Source organism: Pyrgilauda ruficollis, unplaced genomic scaffold, assembly GCF_017590135.1.
Source record: "Pyrgilauda ruficollis isolate IOZ18807 unplaced genomic scaffold, ASM1759013v1 scaffold13, whole genome shotgun sequence".
Taxonomy (NCBI): Eukaryota; Metazoa; Chordata; class Aves; order Passeriformes; family Passeridae; genus Pyrgilauda; species Pyrgilauda ruficollis.
This window is the reverse complement of record NW_024511432.1, coordinates 6,169,011-6,184,173: the sequence shown is the minus strand read 5'-3', so window position 1 is coordinate 6,184,173 and position 15,163 is coordinate 6,169,011. Positions and strand designations below refer to the sequence as shown.

The following is a 15,163-nucleotide window of genomic DNA, read 5'->3' as shown; positions in this document are numbered from 1 at the left end:
CCCCCCCCCCCGATGCAAAACGCTGGAAAGATTCGTAGGTAAAAGGCAATTCTGGGGCTTTCTTCAGCTATAATATGGCAGGGCCACCAAGCAGGATGGGCTGATCCCCCTCCCTGCTCCCGCTGCTTACCATCCCACGGGGCTTTTTAAAGGCTAAAGGAAATGAGCTATCACGTGCTTGTGTTATTTTTGTTCCTGGTGAAAGGGGGAAAATCCCTTTCCGGCTCCCCAGCCCAGCCTGGTCCTGCCTGATGCATCCCAGCCCTGACACCATCTGGAGCACATTTTGCACTGCCCCCATCCTGGGGCCTCCTGGAGCTGCCCCCGACCACAGAGGGAGGGAAAGCCCCCTCCAGCCCAGCTCATGTGCGATAAAAGAAGCCTTAAATCCCAGCGGCTGGTTTGAGTCATCATTTTCCTAGCAGGAGCTGGCAGCTATTTCCATCTGCACTGGTCCCTACAGCCCCCAGCAGGGACAGGGCACCCACACATACAAACATACCCCAGCAATATCCATGCCCTCCCTGCCCAATCCTAATCCAACCCGCCTCCACAAATAAAACCCGACTTGCAGGAGCTTTTTGCACTAGATTTGGATGTTTCCTTCTTAAAATAATAAGGGATTTCAGGATTTCTTCTATGGTGAGCAAGCTTGGCAACTCACCGATGCCACTAAATACCCTTCCATTCCCAAATTCATCCCCAGGATCCTAAATTTCCTCCTGAGGACCATGTACTCATCAAACACAAGTTTCTTTTTGATTGCAGGAGATAATGAAGCGAGGCTATTAAAAGGTCCTGGCAAATTGCTCTGCTGCTTTTACAGGTGGATGGTTTTTTCCAATCATATAATCTTTCATTTCAGGATGAATGCTGGAGCAATGTGACCGACAGCCCCAGGGCCTGGAGGATGCCTGCCCCTTCCCTGTCAGACAAAGCACACTCAGTACATCCCCACTCGGCATCTTTAGGTCTCGTTGGCTTTGTTTGATCATTTCTAAGATATCCTGGGGTTGTTGGCATGAATTTCCATGCCAGTAAATGGCAGGGTGAGCAAAAGAAGGAGCCATCCCTGGGAGATGGGATGTGACAGTGTTTGGGGCAGGGAGAGAAGGGGAGTGGAGGAGCAGTGGCAGCACTGTGTGCACTGCCTGCTGCTCTTCCAAGGGATGAATGGTCTGAAAATTCCCCCAGAAGTCTTTGGGAAATGCCACCCTGTGTGACCTGGTGCTACTCATCCCATGGTCCCTGTGCAGTGACACCACTTCTGCCACCACCAAACCCCTGACTGGTGTTAGAGTGGTGGGTGGCTCTTGCAGGTGCAGGAGGGGGAAGCACACAGGGCCCCCCTGGACTGGACTGGCATCTCTGTCATGGGTGGGAAACCTGAGAATTAGGGTTGGGGTTGTTTGGCAGGGAAGGAGCAGATCTGAGTCGAGTCTTCTCCCACCTCCTTCCATGCCAGACACAAAGAGCGAGTGGTGACCTGTCCTTGTTTCAGGCACGACTTCAGTGAGCAAGATTACTACAAAAAGTCATAAAACCATTCCAATTTATTTTTGCCCATGGCCCAAGCACTGCCAGAGGTTGCAGCCCCCAGGCAGAATGCTGAGGAGCTGCTTCCCTCCGTGGGGCCGTCAGCTTGTCTTAGCTTGGAACAGTGAGTGGGGATGCGCCGGGGGCAGCGCGGGAAGGGACGATAGCCTGTCCCTCTGCATCACCGGGCTGCCAAAGCCAAAGCAAGGCTTGGCAAGAAAAGTGCAGTTAATTAAGGAGGTCCTTTCCTGCTTCACCCATCTAGAGGGATTATATTTCCCCCTGGAATTTTTTTTCCTCCTGGATGGGAGAGGGAGCAGGGAGCAGACCCGGTGTTGGCACAAGGGCGCTTCTCCCTGCCATGGGGAAATGCCATGAACTGATGGCCGGCAGTAGAAAAGCACCAGGCATTAAGAGAAGAAGCAAATTTCGTGCATTGAGCCATCACCACATCCCGACAGCAACGAGGACCTGGTAACTAATTCTTCATCCTTTTAATTAATCATACTCCTATCAGCCAGCTCAATCAGCTAATGGAGCCAAGTTAATTTGGTTTCCCATGTTTTAAACCCTACTCGCACCCCTGGCTGGCAACGGCAGCAATTCCAGCCTTTCCTTGTGTCTGGCCTCCAGAGGGGTTATTTCAGGCTCATCCCTCAGCGCTGGGATAGGGCCAGGAAAAAGCATGGAGGCCAAATCTCCAGCACAGAGCTGGGATGGAGCCAGCCATGCTGAGGCCATTTCCTATGGGATTTGGGGGCATGGGGGAGTGCCAGAAGTGGGAAAACCGAATTGAATGCTCCCACCCTTGCTGGTAAATGGGCCTGCAGGGACTGGTCCAGCCACATCCCAAGCCCCTTGGCTGAACCACAGTGTGACCCTCAGGGAACTTCACCGGCCTGAGCACCCTGTGCTGCTCGATGGGGCAATGCTGGGTGGGCACTCTCCCCCAAAACTCACACTGGCAGAAGCAGCCAAGGCAGATGTCCATCCCTGCAGCTCACACTCCCATTGGGACTACCCAGCCACAGGTACCACCCTGAGTGGCTGATGTCCCTGAGCATTCTCCAGTGCCATTTCCCCCACCCTCTGCCAGCCATTCTGAGTCTCCCCAGGGGAAACAAGGGACCCTGCACTCCAGGGGTGTTGATAAGCCCAAGGCCATGCTCACAGCATGGCCTTGTCGTGCTCAGCTCCCTGTGCCAGGAGCAGCAGCTGCCTCCTTGAGGCAGGACAGGCAGGGAGGGGCGTAGGATTCTCCCCCCTGATCCTGAATGCCTGCAGAACTGAGAGGCAGAGACAGCCCAGCTGCTCTGCTCCTCAAGCACCCACCCCAGAACCCTCAGTTTGCACCAACTCAAGTACCAGCAGCTCAGGTACCACACAGCTGGGTACCACTGAGCCCCGGGTCAAGCACCACCACACCAGGTGCCACCAAGCTAGTCCCACCACACAGCCAGGTTTGGCCAACCAACCCAGCAGAACAGAGGAGGCAGAGTCCAGGGCTTGCCACCCACCACTGCCTACTCCTCTCTCCCATTCTTGTCCCAGCTCCCTGTGCAAAGCCATCTGGTCCCACGGGGAGCCAGGTCCCCACTGCTGGCCACATTTCCATCTCACCCTCCCACAGCTGCAGGCTGGGATCAGCAGGGTCTGCCTGGTCCCTGTCCCCCTTCCTGCCTGCTACAGCAGGGCTGCACCTCACAGACACCCCTGAACCAGTCTCCCTGCAGCCTCAGCTGCCTGTGGAGATGTGGCCACACTGCAGGCAGACACTCCCCAGGAAGGGCAGGGCCCCTGCTCTCCTTTCACCACCAGCATCCGGAGCTGCCGGCAGCACCCCGAGCCTCCCCGCCGGCTGGGAAGGAACCACTTCCCCTCCACCACTGCTGCTGTTTTTACCAGCCTGGACCCGATATGTTCATGCCTGATGCCTCACCAGGAAAATATGTGCAGGAGTGCAGGACAGGCGGATGCTGCAGCAGGAGGAGCCGGCTGTGGCCCTGTGCCCGGGGAAGGCGAGCTGGGACACGGGATGCCTGGGCTCTCCTGTCTTCCTCCCTGGATCTCAGCTGCGCCGAGGATTGGAGCTGGTGGAAAACCAAAGGCTCTCCTTTGGCTTTTGAGGGCTGGTTGATGGGTGCTGTAGCCACAGCCGCCCTCTCGCCCCTGGGAACAACCCAAGCTGAGAACTGCAACCTCGGCACACGCTGCGGGTGGCCCCATAAAACCACCCCGGTTTGCTCTGCCCGCAGGCAGCACTGAGGGGACATTGAACTCGTTAGGGAAATTGCACCTATGAGATTTCATCGCAAGGAAGTTACGAAAGGCTCCCCAGGCCGGAGGGCATCAATCCCAGCACAGCCCAGTTACAGCCACGAACTCCCATTAAATGTAAAATTAGAGCAGTTCCACTGGTGAGAGCCCCTGACTTCACTAGCTGGGGCTCTGCTCAGACACCTGGGGAGAAGGGGGAGCACTTGCAGCTTCCTAATTAGCCCAATTACTGCTGCAGATCAAAAGTCCTTTGCTGGGGACACGGCTGCACCCGGAGCAAAGTGACTGCAGCTTGTTCTGGTTTCCCAAGAGCAACTGTTGAGGGTGTTATTTTAGAGCTCAAACACTGAACTATCCATCCCGTAAGGAAAAGAATCTATACATCACACACACACATATATATATACATTCACCACTCATCCATGTGCAGTTTCAGGGATATCTTTGGGAACTTTGCCTTGGAGCTGGGACCCAAATCACTTGCACTTTCCAAAAAAAGCTTTCAGAAGACGCCAGTGGCAAAGAGCAAAGAGCAACATGAAGCCATGAGACAGCCCGGAGCCCAGTGCAGAGCCCAGCAGGGCAGGGAGAGGAGGTTCCCAGCCTCTCCCATCACATCCCAGCCCCGCGGGGTCAGGCGGGCTCTGATAAATCCTGGCTCATGAAGAAGCATTGAAGCCGTCCAAGCCACTGGAGAGCAATTAGCAGCTTGCAAACGTGCAAAAATGAAATGCAACGGGAAGAGATGAAAGCCACCGAGCTGCCGGGACCTCGGCGTGCCAAGCGGGGCGGCATCCGGCAGCAAAACCACGGAGCCCTCAGCGCCGCCGAAGCCTTTCCCCAAAAAGCGGCAGTTTGGAGCTTGTTTGGGCACGAAGATCCCAGCGTTCCCGCAGCATGCGGCGGCCGGGGCTCTCCCTGCCTCTCTCCTTGCCTCTCTCCCTGCCTGCCTCCGAGGCGTGGGCGGCGAGCGGAGCGCGCCCCGCCGTTCCCGAGAACCGCCATGAGCTCCTGCCAGGAGAGGGAAGCGCTTTGGACAGGCAGCCGCCGCACACAAGCGGCAGCGGGGCCGCTGTCGCTGCCAGATGGGGACGGACGGACGGACAGACGGACAGACGGACAGACGGGCACGCGCGCCGGGGCGGGGGGCGGCGGACAAGGCACCCCCAGCCCAACCCTCCCCGCTGAGGCCGCGACTTCTGCTTCTGACAGAAGGGGAAGAAAAGGGAAGAAAGGGAAAAGCAAGCCCAGCGCGTAGAGGAACTTCCCGCTGGCGCTCACCGCCTTGGCCGCGGTGTGGCTGCTCGGGGCTGGGAAAAGGAAAGCCCGAGATAATGCAGGGCAAAGCTGCCCTCACCAGCTCAGAGCCCACACGTCTTCCTGCAGGGAGGCTCAGCAAGTTTTGGGGTTTGGTGTGGTTTGGTTCTCCCCAGCCATGTTTTATGATTGTTGGCGGGGACGTGGCCCTTCCTCCAGCCTGAGCTTGCACGCTGCCCAAGTGCCATCCTCCCCCCAGTATCTTCCTGCTGGCATGGGAAGCCCTCACTCTAGGGAAATATTTGGGAGCTTTGGAATAAGTAAATGCTCTGACTCTACAGCTGGAGGCTGAGCAAACCTTCCCCCTCGCCAGCAGCACTCAAGCCCCCTGCATGTGTGGGGACCCCTTGAATCGCCAGGCCCTGCAATAGGGGCTCCGGGATCAACCCCACTCTGGCAGCCGTGCCTCAGCCAGGGAAACACCCTGAAACAATGGGACAGGCACACCGGGAAGATCTCACACCAGTGCCCGCGTCAGTGGCCCCACACACACAAAGAAGCAGGCAAAGGACATCCCCTGCTCGGTGACACAGTTTTCTACCCTGTCCCCAGGGACGCTCAGGCTGTTTGCGAAATCCTGGCTGCCACTACCCGTGCAATGGATGTCGTGTGTCACGCAGCCATGTGTCACACTGCTGCTGAGGGACCTTGCACACTGGCACTGCTGGGGACTGGGGCCACTCGCAGCCAGCCCTCCCACCCTGGTCCCCCGGCTCTGCCCTCAAGATCCCAGGGCACACGGCTGGAGGGGAGCAGCTCCAGCAGCCCCGACAGCCCTGCTGGGGCCAGCATCCTCCCCGGGGCCAGCACACCCTGCCCGGGCAGCACCCTGGAGCTGCACAGCGCGGCTGGGGCCAGCCCATCCTCCCTGGGGACCGCACCGCAGGGCCGGGCCAGCGCTCCGGGCCAGCGGAACCTCCTGGCTCTGAACCCAACGCAGCCCGGGTGGATGCTCCCGGCAGCCAGCACCCAGCGCCGGGAGCAGCACCCAGAACCCGGAGCTGTACCCCGCATAGGGGACAGCACATCCCAGGGCTGTTCAGCACCCACTGCACCCCGGGGGATACTCCCAGCCCCGAGACCTGCACCCAGCCCCAGGACCAGCAACCGGGACCACCCCACGGGGGAAGAACCCCGCGCATCCCGTGTGGGTGCTGCCCGAGGCCAGCTCCCAGCAGCGGGAGCAGCCCGCAGCACCGGGAGCAGCTCCCGGGCGGGCTCCGCCGCCGCCGCCCGTGCCCCCGCCGCCTCCCCGGGACCGGCATCCCGAGCCGAGCCGGGCCGTGCCGCATCCCCCGCCTCGGGCCCGCTCTCCGCCGCGGTACCTGGCTCAGCTCCGGCATGGCCCCGCCGCCGGGCTCACCCGGGCCCCGCCGCCACCGCCCTCCGCCGTGCGGAGCCGTGCCGTGCCGTGCCGCGCGGGGCGGGGGGGAAGGGGGGACGGACGGGCCCGGCAGGCTGGGAGATGTAGTCCTGGGCGCCCGGCGGGGCTTGTGGGACTTGTAGGAGGCGAGCGGGGCCGCCTGCGCTCGCTCTCCCACCGGCAGCTCCGGAGTCTGCCCCGGTGGCCAGGCCGGGACTCACCCCGGCGCATCGGCACCCCCAGCCCGGAGCCCAGCATCGGCACCCCCGGTACGCAGCCACCAGGATTCACCCCCGTACCCAGCCGGGTATCGGCAGCCCCCTGAACACCCCCGGTACCCACTGCGATGCTCCGATGGGTGCCCATCCCAGTACCCACCCGGCGCACCGGCATCTCCGGACATCGGCACCCCGGGACCCATCCCCCGTTATCCATCCCGGTATCCACCCGGCCCGCCCGCATCTCCCGCTACCCTCTCCGGTACCCACCCTGGCACCCACTCCAGTGCATCGACACCCCCCAGGGCCCACCCAGTGCCGATCGCACCCCAGCACCCAGCGGGCACCCACCCTGACAACCCACCGGGAACCGACCAGCGCCCACCGCCCACCCCTTCTCTCTGCACAGAACCCTGCGAGGAGCCGGACTCGTGACAGGGGTGACGCAGGGCACTTAGGGGTACGCACTCCCGCAGAAACCCATTTTAGGGCACAAAACGTCAAACTCCCGTTCCCCCTTTGCAAGCCCCCCGAGATGGGGGAAATGGGGAAGCAGCGCAAGGGTACACTGTGCCTTTAAGGGGTCCGTGCCCGGCCGCGCAGTGCACGCTGGGAATTGTAGTCCTTAGCACAAAGGCGCCTCGGAGGGGCTGCGGGGATTGAACTAAACATCCCAGCACGCCCCGCGGCACCAGGCTGGGCAGAGGCGGTACTTATGGCGGCGGAGTGGAGCGCTGTTCTCCTCACCTGCCGGCGGGGCCATGGCGGCGTGTCCGCCCTGCAGCGAGGCAAGTGGCAGGACGGGCGCCCCTTCCCCTTCCCTGTGCGCCGCAGGGGGACCGGCTCTTAACGCCGGCCGCCTCTCGTTTGTCAGAGCTGGAGGTGCGGCGGCTGCGGGGCGGGCTGGGCCCGCGTCCCCCCGCGCTGCTCCTGGCCGTGGAGGACCCCTGGGCCCGCCTGGGCAGCGGCGGTGCCACCCTGAACGCTCTGCTGGTGGCGGCCGAGCACCTCAGCGCCCGGGCCGGATGCACGGTGAGAGGTGACAGCTTCTGGTGGGTCTGGGGAGGCTGGAAGTCAGGAGGGCACGCTGGAAGTGAGGGGGCGTGCCTGTCGTGTCTCCACTGACTGTCCCTGCTGTCCCCTCCCAGGTGGTGACCGCTGACGTCCTGAGGGACGCCCGCATCCTCATCTTGCACATGGTGAGAGCCGACCTGCAGCCCAGCGTGGCACCTCTCATTGCACCCGCTCCCTCCCGGTCACCCCCCGTATTCTCCATCCCACCAGGGCCGCGACTTCTCCTTCGATGACTGTGGCCGTGCCTTCACCTGCCTGCCCGCTGAGGAGCCCGGTGCCCCAGCTGAAGCTCTGGTCTGCAACCTGGACAGCCTGCTGGGGACCATGACACACCGGGTCTGTGTAGCCTGGGGATGGAGCCCTGGGGCTGGGTTTGGCTCCCAGCAAGATGGAAATGGTGTTGGGTTCCTGGGCTCCTTCCCTGCCGTCCCTGGGCACGTGGTCCTTCTCTTGGCAGCTCTGTGTGGGCTCCCCGCCTGGCGTCTGGGTCTGCAGCACCGACATGCTCCTCACCGTGCCCTCAGCACCAGGTGAGTGGATGGACACCAGCCTTGCTTCCAGCACCTGCTTTGGGGTGGGATGGGGTTCTGTGAAGCAGCAGCACAGCTCGTTCAGCCTGTGCTGTGCCCCCATGAGGATGTGGATGCTCAGCTATTGCTGTCCTGTGCATGGTTGGGGGCATCCATTGTGCCTGCAGTGAGGTGGCCAAGGCTGGATGCTGCTGCTACTTCTGCTGCTGTGGTCTAGGTTTTCAGTCAATTGTGCCCAGTGTGAGTACATACACTGCCCCAGTGGGCACTGGTCTCTGTCCCTCCCCCCAGGGATCAGCTGGGATGGCTTCCAGGGTGTCCGAGTGATCGCAGTGCCTGGGAGCCCAGCATATGCCAGGAACCATGGGGTCTACCTCACCAATGAACAGGTTGGGGCAGCTCCCCCTTCAAGAGGCATCCCTTGGAGGTGCAGGGATCCCCAGTCCTTGGATCCCTTGGATGCTGATGTCTCAGCACTGCTGTGGCTGCTTGGCTTGGGGTTCCCTGAAGAGCTCACTGGGGTGGTTTTGCTCCTAGGGGCTGGTGCATGACATCATCTACAAAGGCACAGAGGCCCGGATCCAGCAGTGTGCAGGGCCAGATGGCACTGTCCCACTGGTATGGCACGACTCAGGTGTTGGTGACCCTGCCAGCCCTGTCCCTGGTGTCACCACAGCTGCAGCCTCAGCCCTGATGTGCCTGGCAGGTCTGCGGGATTGTTTTCTTCTCCTCGGATGCTGCTGAGCAGCTTCTGGCCACCCACGTCATCCCTCCTCTGGATGCCTGCACCTACATGGGGCTGGACTCGGGGGCACCACCCATCCAGGTGACAGCTCTCTGTGTGTCCTTAGCCACACAGGTGTCACTGCTGGGCATCTCTGTAGGGTCTGTTTGCCCTCACACTGCCAGATTTGGGTGGAAGAGGTAGTGGGAGGGAGCACCCAATAGCAGGGTGGGGTTCAGGCTGGACCCAACAAGTCCCTTCTCTCCCCAGCTCTCCCTCTTCTTCGACATTGTGCTGTGCATGGCAGGGGGGATGACAGAGGAAGATTTTGTGAAGGCTGGTGGTGATGCCAGTATGAGGAGTGCTCGCTCCGTGCTGTGGACAGCTCTGCGTGGCTTCCCTCTGAGCATGGGTGAGTGCTTCCTTCCCACTTTTACTGGAGTGTCCCTGCCCAGGCAGTTGTAACTGGGTGATCTTTAAGATCCCTTCCAACCCCAACCATTCTGTGATTCTGAGCTGCAGTGAGTGCATGTGATGTCACCCATTCCTGGGCCCTCTTCCCTGCATGGGTATAGATGGGGTGGTCAGGGCCTGATGGTCATCTGTGTCACCCCACAGCTGTGGGTCCCCAGGTCTTCACTCCTGCCCTTTCAACTGGGGCTGTTCAGCCTGGCTCACATGCGTGTCAGACACACCCACTTTTTTTTGTTGATGTGCTGAAAGCTCTCCTGTCCCCCCCAGCCTGCATTCCCAATGCATCCTACGACTACATGACTGCCTCTGCGAGTGACCACATCCGCAGCCTGACTCTCCTGCCTAGCTCTGCCAGCCACCTCTGCTTCTGCAAGACAGCCCATTCCCACGTGGATGTATGTCCTTCCATCCCCAGCCTTGCTCATGCGTGTTTTTTGGGTGTTGCTCTGGGCTGTGTGCCCAGCCCCTGGTCCCACATGTCTCCATGCCCTTGGCAGCAGCCCTGTCTCCTGGAGGATGGCTCTTCGGTCACCAACTGCCTGCTGGAAGGAGCTGTGCGGCTGGCAGCTGGCAGTGTCATCCAGCACTGTCACCTCCAGGTACATGACTAGGATGGGGGTGATGCCCATCTCCCAGTGCACTGAATGGGCACTGAATGGGTGACGTGTTGCTGCTTCGGATGGAGGAAACACACCTGTGACCTTTGGGGCTACCTTTTGGCTCGTGCTGGGCACCTTGGTGGCTGTCACTCTCTGCAGACAAGGGGATGAGGCTGTCACTTCAGGCCTGTCCTGAGCTGGGAACCAGGGTGGACCCTCTCCTTTGGGGGCTCTGTTACCGCTGTGAACCCTGCAGGCTGTTGCCTGGCCTGAATTTCTGTAGTCTGTGTTTCTGCAGCTTTGTGACAAAATTACATCCTGCCACCTGGCTCGTGCTGGCACCAGCTTGTCTCTCAGGGTGGTTGTCCCATTCCAAGGTCAGGATTTGGTTCTGATTTGGGGACCAGCCATGCCACTGTTGCTTCTTCCTCAGGGTCCCCTGGTGATCGGTCCTGGCTGCCTCCTCTCGGGCCTCGACGTGGGCTCCTCACCAGCCCTGCGGGGCTGTCCCCTGCGTGATATTGTCCTGCAGGGCCACCACGTGCGGCTGCGTGACCTGCCCTGCCGCGTGTTCACTCTCACCGGCCGCCTTGACGACTGGCAGGTGCGGGGGCAGTGAGGTGGCACAAAGCTCCCAGGAAAGCCAAAGTGTGATCAACCCCTCTGTGTCCCTGCAGAGCCCTGTGGAAAAAGCCACCTACCTAAACATGCCCTGGGCTGAGTTTTTCCAACGGACGGGTGTTCGGTAGGTGCCCACGTGTCAGGGTGGGACAGGAGACCCAGCTCCTGAGGTGTCATGACCACCTCAACCCATCTCACATTCCAGCTCCCCTCAGGGAAGGTGTCTTTGAGCCCCAGGGCAGTGATGATGGTTTCTCCCTCCTTCAGGGAAGGGGACCTTTGGGATGCCGAGATGCCGCGGAGGAGCCGCTGCCTGCTCAGCGCCCGGCTGTTCCCGGTGCTGCACGCCCGCGAGGCGCTGGGGCTGCAGGATGTGCTGTGGCTGCTCGGCCTGGCCACCGTGGCCAGTGAGCAGCTGATGCGCTGGCGAACGGCCTGGCGTATGTCCTGGCAGGAGCTGCTGCCCTGCCTGGACATAGAAGCTGAGCTGGGCGCCCGCCAGGCCCTGTTTTTCCTGCAGGGCCAGCACAAGGTGCGGCGGGTGCTGCTGGGGCGCCAGGACAGCAGCCTCCTGCCGCTTGCCCGCAGTGCCGTCCATGAGGGCTACCACAAGGCCATGCTGGGCATACTGGATGAAGGTGAGCTGGACTCACGAGCTGCATCTCTTATTATCAGGACTGTTCAGTGCTCCCCGCTGCCTTCAATGATTCCTCCCCCCCATTGCAGGGGTGTACTTGCAGGGCATCCAACAAGCCTGCGTGGGTGCAAGCCATATTCAAGTCCCGCTCCCCTGGGGATAGCTTATGGCAGAAGCTGGTTGGGGTGCAGTGCAGCCTGGCTGTGCTTTACAACCTCCTTTTATTTTATTTTCTAGTTGCCTCCATGGCCGGCGATGCTGGTATTGCAGCACGGGCACTTGCCTGTATTGCTGAGGTCCTGGGCTGCATGGCACAAGGGGAAGGAGGCTTGCGGAGTGGTCCTGCTGCCAACAGGGAGTGGGCCTCAGCTTTTGGGCACCTGGAGAGCGGGGACATCGCTGGTGGTGTCCAGGAGCTGGCTGCTGAGCGGCAGAAGTGGATGAGCCGGTGAGGCTGGGGCTGGCAAGAGGCAGCTGCCCCATTCCCATGCCAGGCATTGGTGCTGTCATGGAGATGTGGCAGTGGGCTCAGCATTTCTCTTATCCCAGGCCGGCTCTGCTGGTGAGAGCAGCTCGGCATTACGAGGGGGCCGAGCAGATCCTCGTCCGGCAGGCAGTGATGTCCTCATGCCAGTTCGTCACCGTGGAGCAGGTGGAGCTGCCACCCTTGGGGCACTGGGTGCAGGCAGTGTGTCCAGCCCGCCTGGACCTCTCTGGTGAGCACATTCCCTGAGTCAGATGATCCTTGTCTCAGCCCTGTGGTGCGGGGGGAACAGGAGTAAGGGTGCCCCAGGAGGCTGATGGTGAGTGTTGTCAGGTGGCTGGAGCGACACTCCCCCCATCACCTACGAGCACGGGGGGGCCGTGGTGGATGTGGCAGTGCTGGTGGATGGGTGCCGACCCGTTGGCGCCCGGGTGCGGCGCATCGTCCAGCCGGAGCTGCGCCTCGTCAGCCTCAGCGGGACATCACAGGGCGAGGTGGTGGCAGAGCTGGTGTGCCGGGAGCTGGAGCACTTACAGGATTACTGCCAGCCACATGCACCAGGTGAGGGGTCACCCACCAGCCTGGCTCTGTACCTGTGACGTCCTGTTGGTGCCAGGATGGCCCTTTTTGGGGCCAGTGGGATGAGGGAGCAGGTAGCACAGCAGGTAGCACAGCTTTACTTCTTTTTTGTTTTCAGGAGCCCTGCTCAAAGCTGCCTTTATCTGCACCCAGGTTGTGCAGTTCCCCTCACAGAGACCCTTACGGGCCCAGCTGATGGAGAGTTTTGGGGGTGGCTTTGAGGTGCACACCTGGTCCAAGCTGCCTCACGGGTCTGGCCTTGGTAGGTCTGCTGGGAAGGGGCTGGGTAGTCCCTCACTGCTGCCTGGGAGTGTCTCCTGCTGCCAGCACCAGGATGGGGCATCCCCCTTGCTGCCCCTCCAACCCCCAGGGACACAACGGTGCCTCACTGCCCTGGCCCCACCTGTGCTCCCTGCAGGTACCAGCAGCATCCTGGCAGGAGCAGTGATGGCATCCCTGTACCGGGCAGCAGGGAAAGCTGCCAGCACTGAGTCCCTTATCCATGCTGTGCTGCACCTGGAGCAGAGGCTCACAACAGGTAGGGCCTGGGGGAGAAGTTGACCCACAAGGAGGGGTCCCAGCAGTGACTGATGACCCTCTGCCCTGCAGGAGGTGGTTGGCAGGACCAGGTTGGTGGGCTCATTCCTGGCATCAAAATTGGGAGGTCAAAGGCCCAGCTGCCACTCAGAGTGGAAGTGGAGCAGATCCTGGTCCCTGATGGTTTTACCCAGACTCTGAACGATCACCTGCTGCTGGTGTACACAGGGAAGACTCGCCTGGCTCGCAACCTGCTCCAGGTAATGCCTGGGTGCCCGTGGGTGTCACAGGCTGGCCTCTGCTCCCCCTGTGGCCTTTGGTGGCATCCTCTTCACTTTTGCAGAGCTTTGCCACCCCAGAGGGAGCTGGCACCCAAAGGCCATGGGTGCAGCGCTACCTCCCCAGGTGCTGCCAGAGCCAGGACAGTGACAGGGACATTTTGGCCCCTTGCAGGATGTGGTGAGGAACTGGTATGCCAGGCTGCCCTCCATCGTGCAAAATGCTGACGCGCTGGTGAGCAATGCTGAGGAGTGTGCCCAGGCCTTGAGGCAAGGTGTGAGCCCCCTTCCCTAGGCCAGCTGAAGAAACACAGACTTTCCCAGGGAGAGGCTGTGCAGTCTCAGAGGGCAAGAAGGCTGGGGTGCAAGGTCTTGCAGCTGCAGAAGCTTCAAATCCTCCCCTGAGCCCACCCTCACCAGGCAATACCCCAAAATTCAGGCTTGAACAAAGATTTTGAGGAGGAGGGGGTTAGACATGCTGAATCTGATTGATTAGCAGTGCACCGTTGGTGACAGGGCTGGGGGCCATGCCTGATCAGTGCAGTGGGTTTATTTGGCTGCTGCAGAGGAAGCTGGAGCATTAGAGCAAGCACATCCTCCCCCTGTGGAGGATTAAAAATAGCAACATGACAGGGCTGGGGTTGCCTGCTTGGCCGGCAGAGCTGGGAGGAGCTGGAAAAGAGAAGGCAAAATTTAGCTTGGGCTGAGCATGTTTCTTCCCTGTGGGTGAGAAACAGAGACAAGTAATTTGCAATATTCCCTGCTCTGCAGGTGACCTACCACTCCTTGGCAAGTGCCTGGACCGCTACTGGCAGCAGAAGAAGTGCATGGCCCCGGGCTGCGAGCCGCTGGCCGTGGGGCGCATGATGGACGCTCTCCGGCCCCACGCCCACGGGCAGTGCTTGGCTGGGGCTGGCGGCGGCGGCTTCCTTTACATCTTAACCAAAGCCCCTCGGCAGAAAGAGGCTCTGCACCAGATCCTGGCAAACACTGAGGTGAGCTGCACGCCCCCCACTGTTGCAGGCAGCTTGCAGGAGCCTTATGTAGAGCGTGAGGAGCATCTCTCCCCACCACACATGGGGTCTGATTGCTTGTTGTTCCAATGTCCTGCCTGGGACCTTTGCTGGCTCCTGCCTCAGCCTGTGACTCTCTTTTTCTAGGGATTGGGCAACTTCAGCATCCACAGCATTGAAGTGGACACGGGTGGTTTCTCTGTGGAGGTCATGGGATGTGATACCAAGGACAGTGCTCACCCTGGAGGGGACAGGGCTGTGTGAAGGCCTTCAGCCCTGGCCCATTCCTGGCAGATATCCAGAAAAGGTGCAGGGAAATTCCCACTGCTTTAGGGGAAGCTTCTTCGGCCAGCTCCAGCAGGTGCCTTAGGTCTCCATATGGCCTTTTTGTGCTGCTACTTGTCCCAAAAGCCAGAGCCTGGAGAAGTTGTGACAAGTTGTGCAGGCAGGCAAAACTACCCCTGCTGGAGGGACAGTTTGCTAGGGCCTCCAGCCTGATTTTGGTGTTTCACTCCAGTTTTTACAGTTCTCCAAAGGGAACAAGCTAGCATTTATGATGCTGTGTCTAGCAGGAACCTTCCTGCTCTTCCAGCAGCAGGGACCCAAGCTGGCAGTTCAGCATGCAATGCTCCTGCACCAGGGATGCAGTTGGATGTGGAATCAAGACCCTCTCCTGTCCTGAGGCACTGTTTCAGCAGTGAAATAGTGTCTAGTGAAAGCAAGTTACTAGTCCATGCAGTCTGAATAAAAAAGCTTGTTCTCAGCTTGTGTTTGTGATCCTCTGTCCCTAGTAGGGCTGCTCTCTCTTCACAGGATAGCAAAGGCCCAGCATTGCATGGGAAAAGCTTTTTTTCCAGGGGTGGGAATGGCATAACCTGCATGCATGGGCTGGTCTTCCCCTT

The 15,163-nt window shown here is 60.3% G+C and overlaps 2 protein-coding genes across 11 annotated transcripts in view; one reads left to right on the top strand and one right to left on the bottom strand.

Moving 5' to 3' along the window:
• Positions 1–6,598, bottom strand: part of ST3GAL2 (ST3 beta-galactoside alpha-2,3-sialyltransferase 2) — a 13,063-nt gene extending 6,465 nt beyond the window's left edge. For both annotated transcript variants that reach the window (XM_041458590.1, XM_041458592.1), the window contains exon 1: positions 6,456–6,598. The gene's annotated coding sequence lies outside the window, so the exon portion shown is untranslated. The remainder of the gene's footprint in view (positions 1–6,455) is intronic.
• Positions 6,599–7,415: 817 nt separating this feature from the next.
• Positions 7,416–15,023, top strand: FCSK (fucose kinase). 9 transcript variants are annotated; one of them, XM_041458960.1, is made up of 23 exons: positions 7,416–7,499; positions 7,586–7,743; positions 7,860–7,910; positions 7,996–8,121; positions 8,243–8,315; positions 8,607–8,704; positions 8,853–8,933; positions 9,022–9,141; positions 9,310–9,451; positions 9,781–9,908; positions 10,014–10,112; positions 10,546–10,716; positions 10,790–10,857; positions 11,001–11,371; positions 11,608–11,818; positions 11,920–12,086; positions 12,188–12,415; positions 12,552–12,695; positions 12,852–12,971; positions 13,043–13,230; positions 13,424–13,523; positions 14,020–14,243; positions 14,409–15,023. In XM_041458960.1, exons 1-23 carry the CDS (start codon positions 7,427–7,429, stop codon positions 14,523–14,525), a joined length of 3,258 nt encoding a protein of 1,085 aa, XP_041314894.1. In that variant the 5' UTR covers positions 7,416–7,426; the 3' UTR covers positions 14,526–15,023. The 9 variants fall into 9 exon arrangements, 7 of the variants coding, with proteins under 7 accessions (XP_041314894.1, XP_041314893.1, XP_041314897.1 ...); XM_041458959.1 differs by having other exon boundaries at positions 10,011–10,112; XR_005954436.1 differs by lacking the exon at positions 14,409–15,023 and having other exon boundaries at positions 10,011–10,112; positions 13,314–13,483; positions 14,020–14,093.
• The last annotated feature ends 140 nt before the right edge of the window (positions 15,024–15,163 follow it).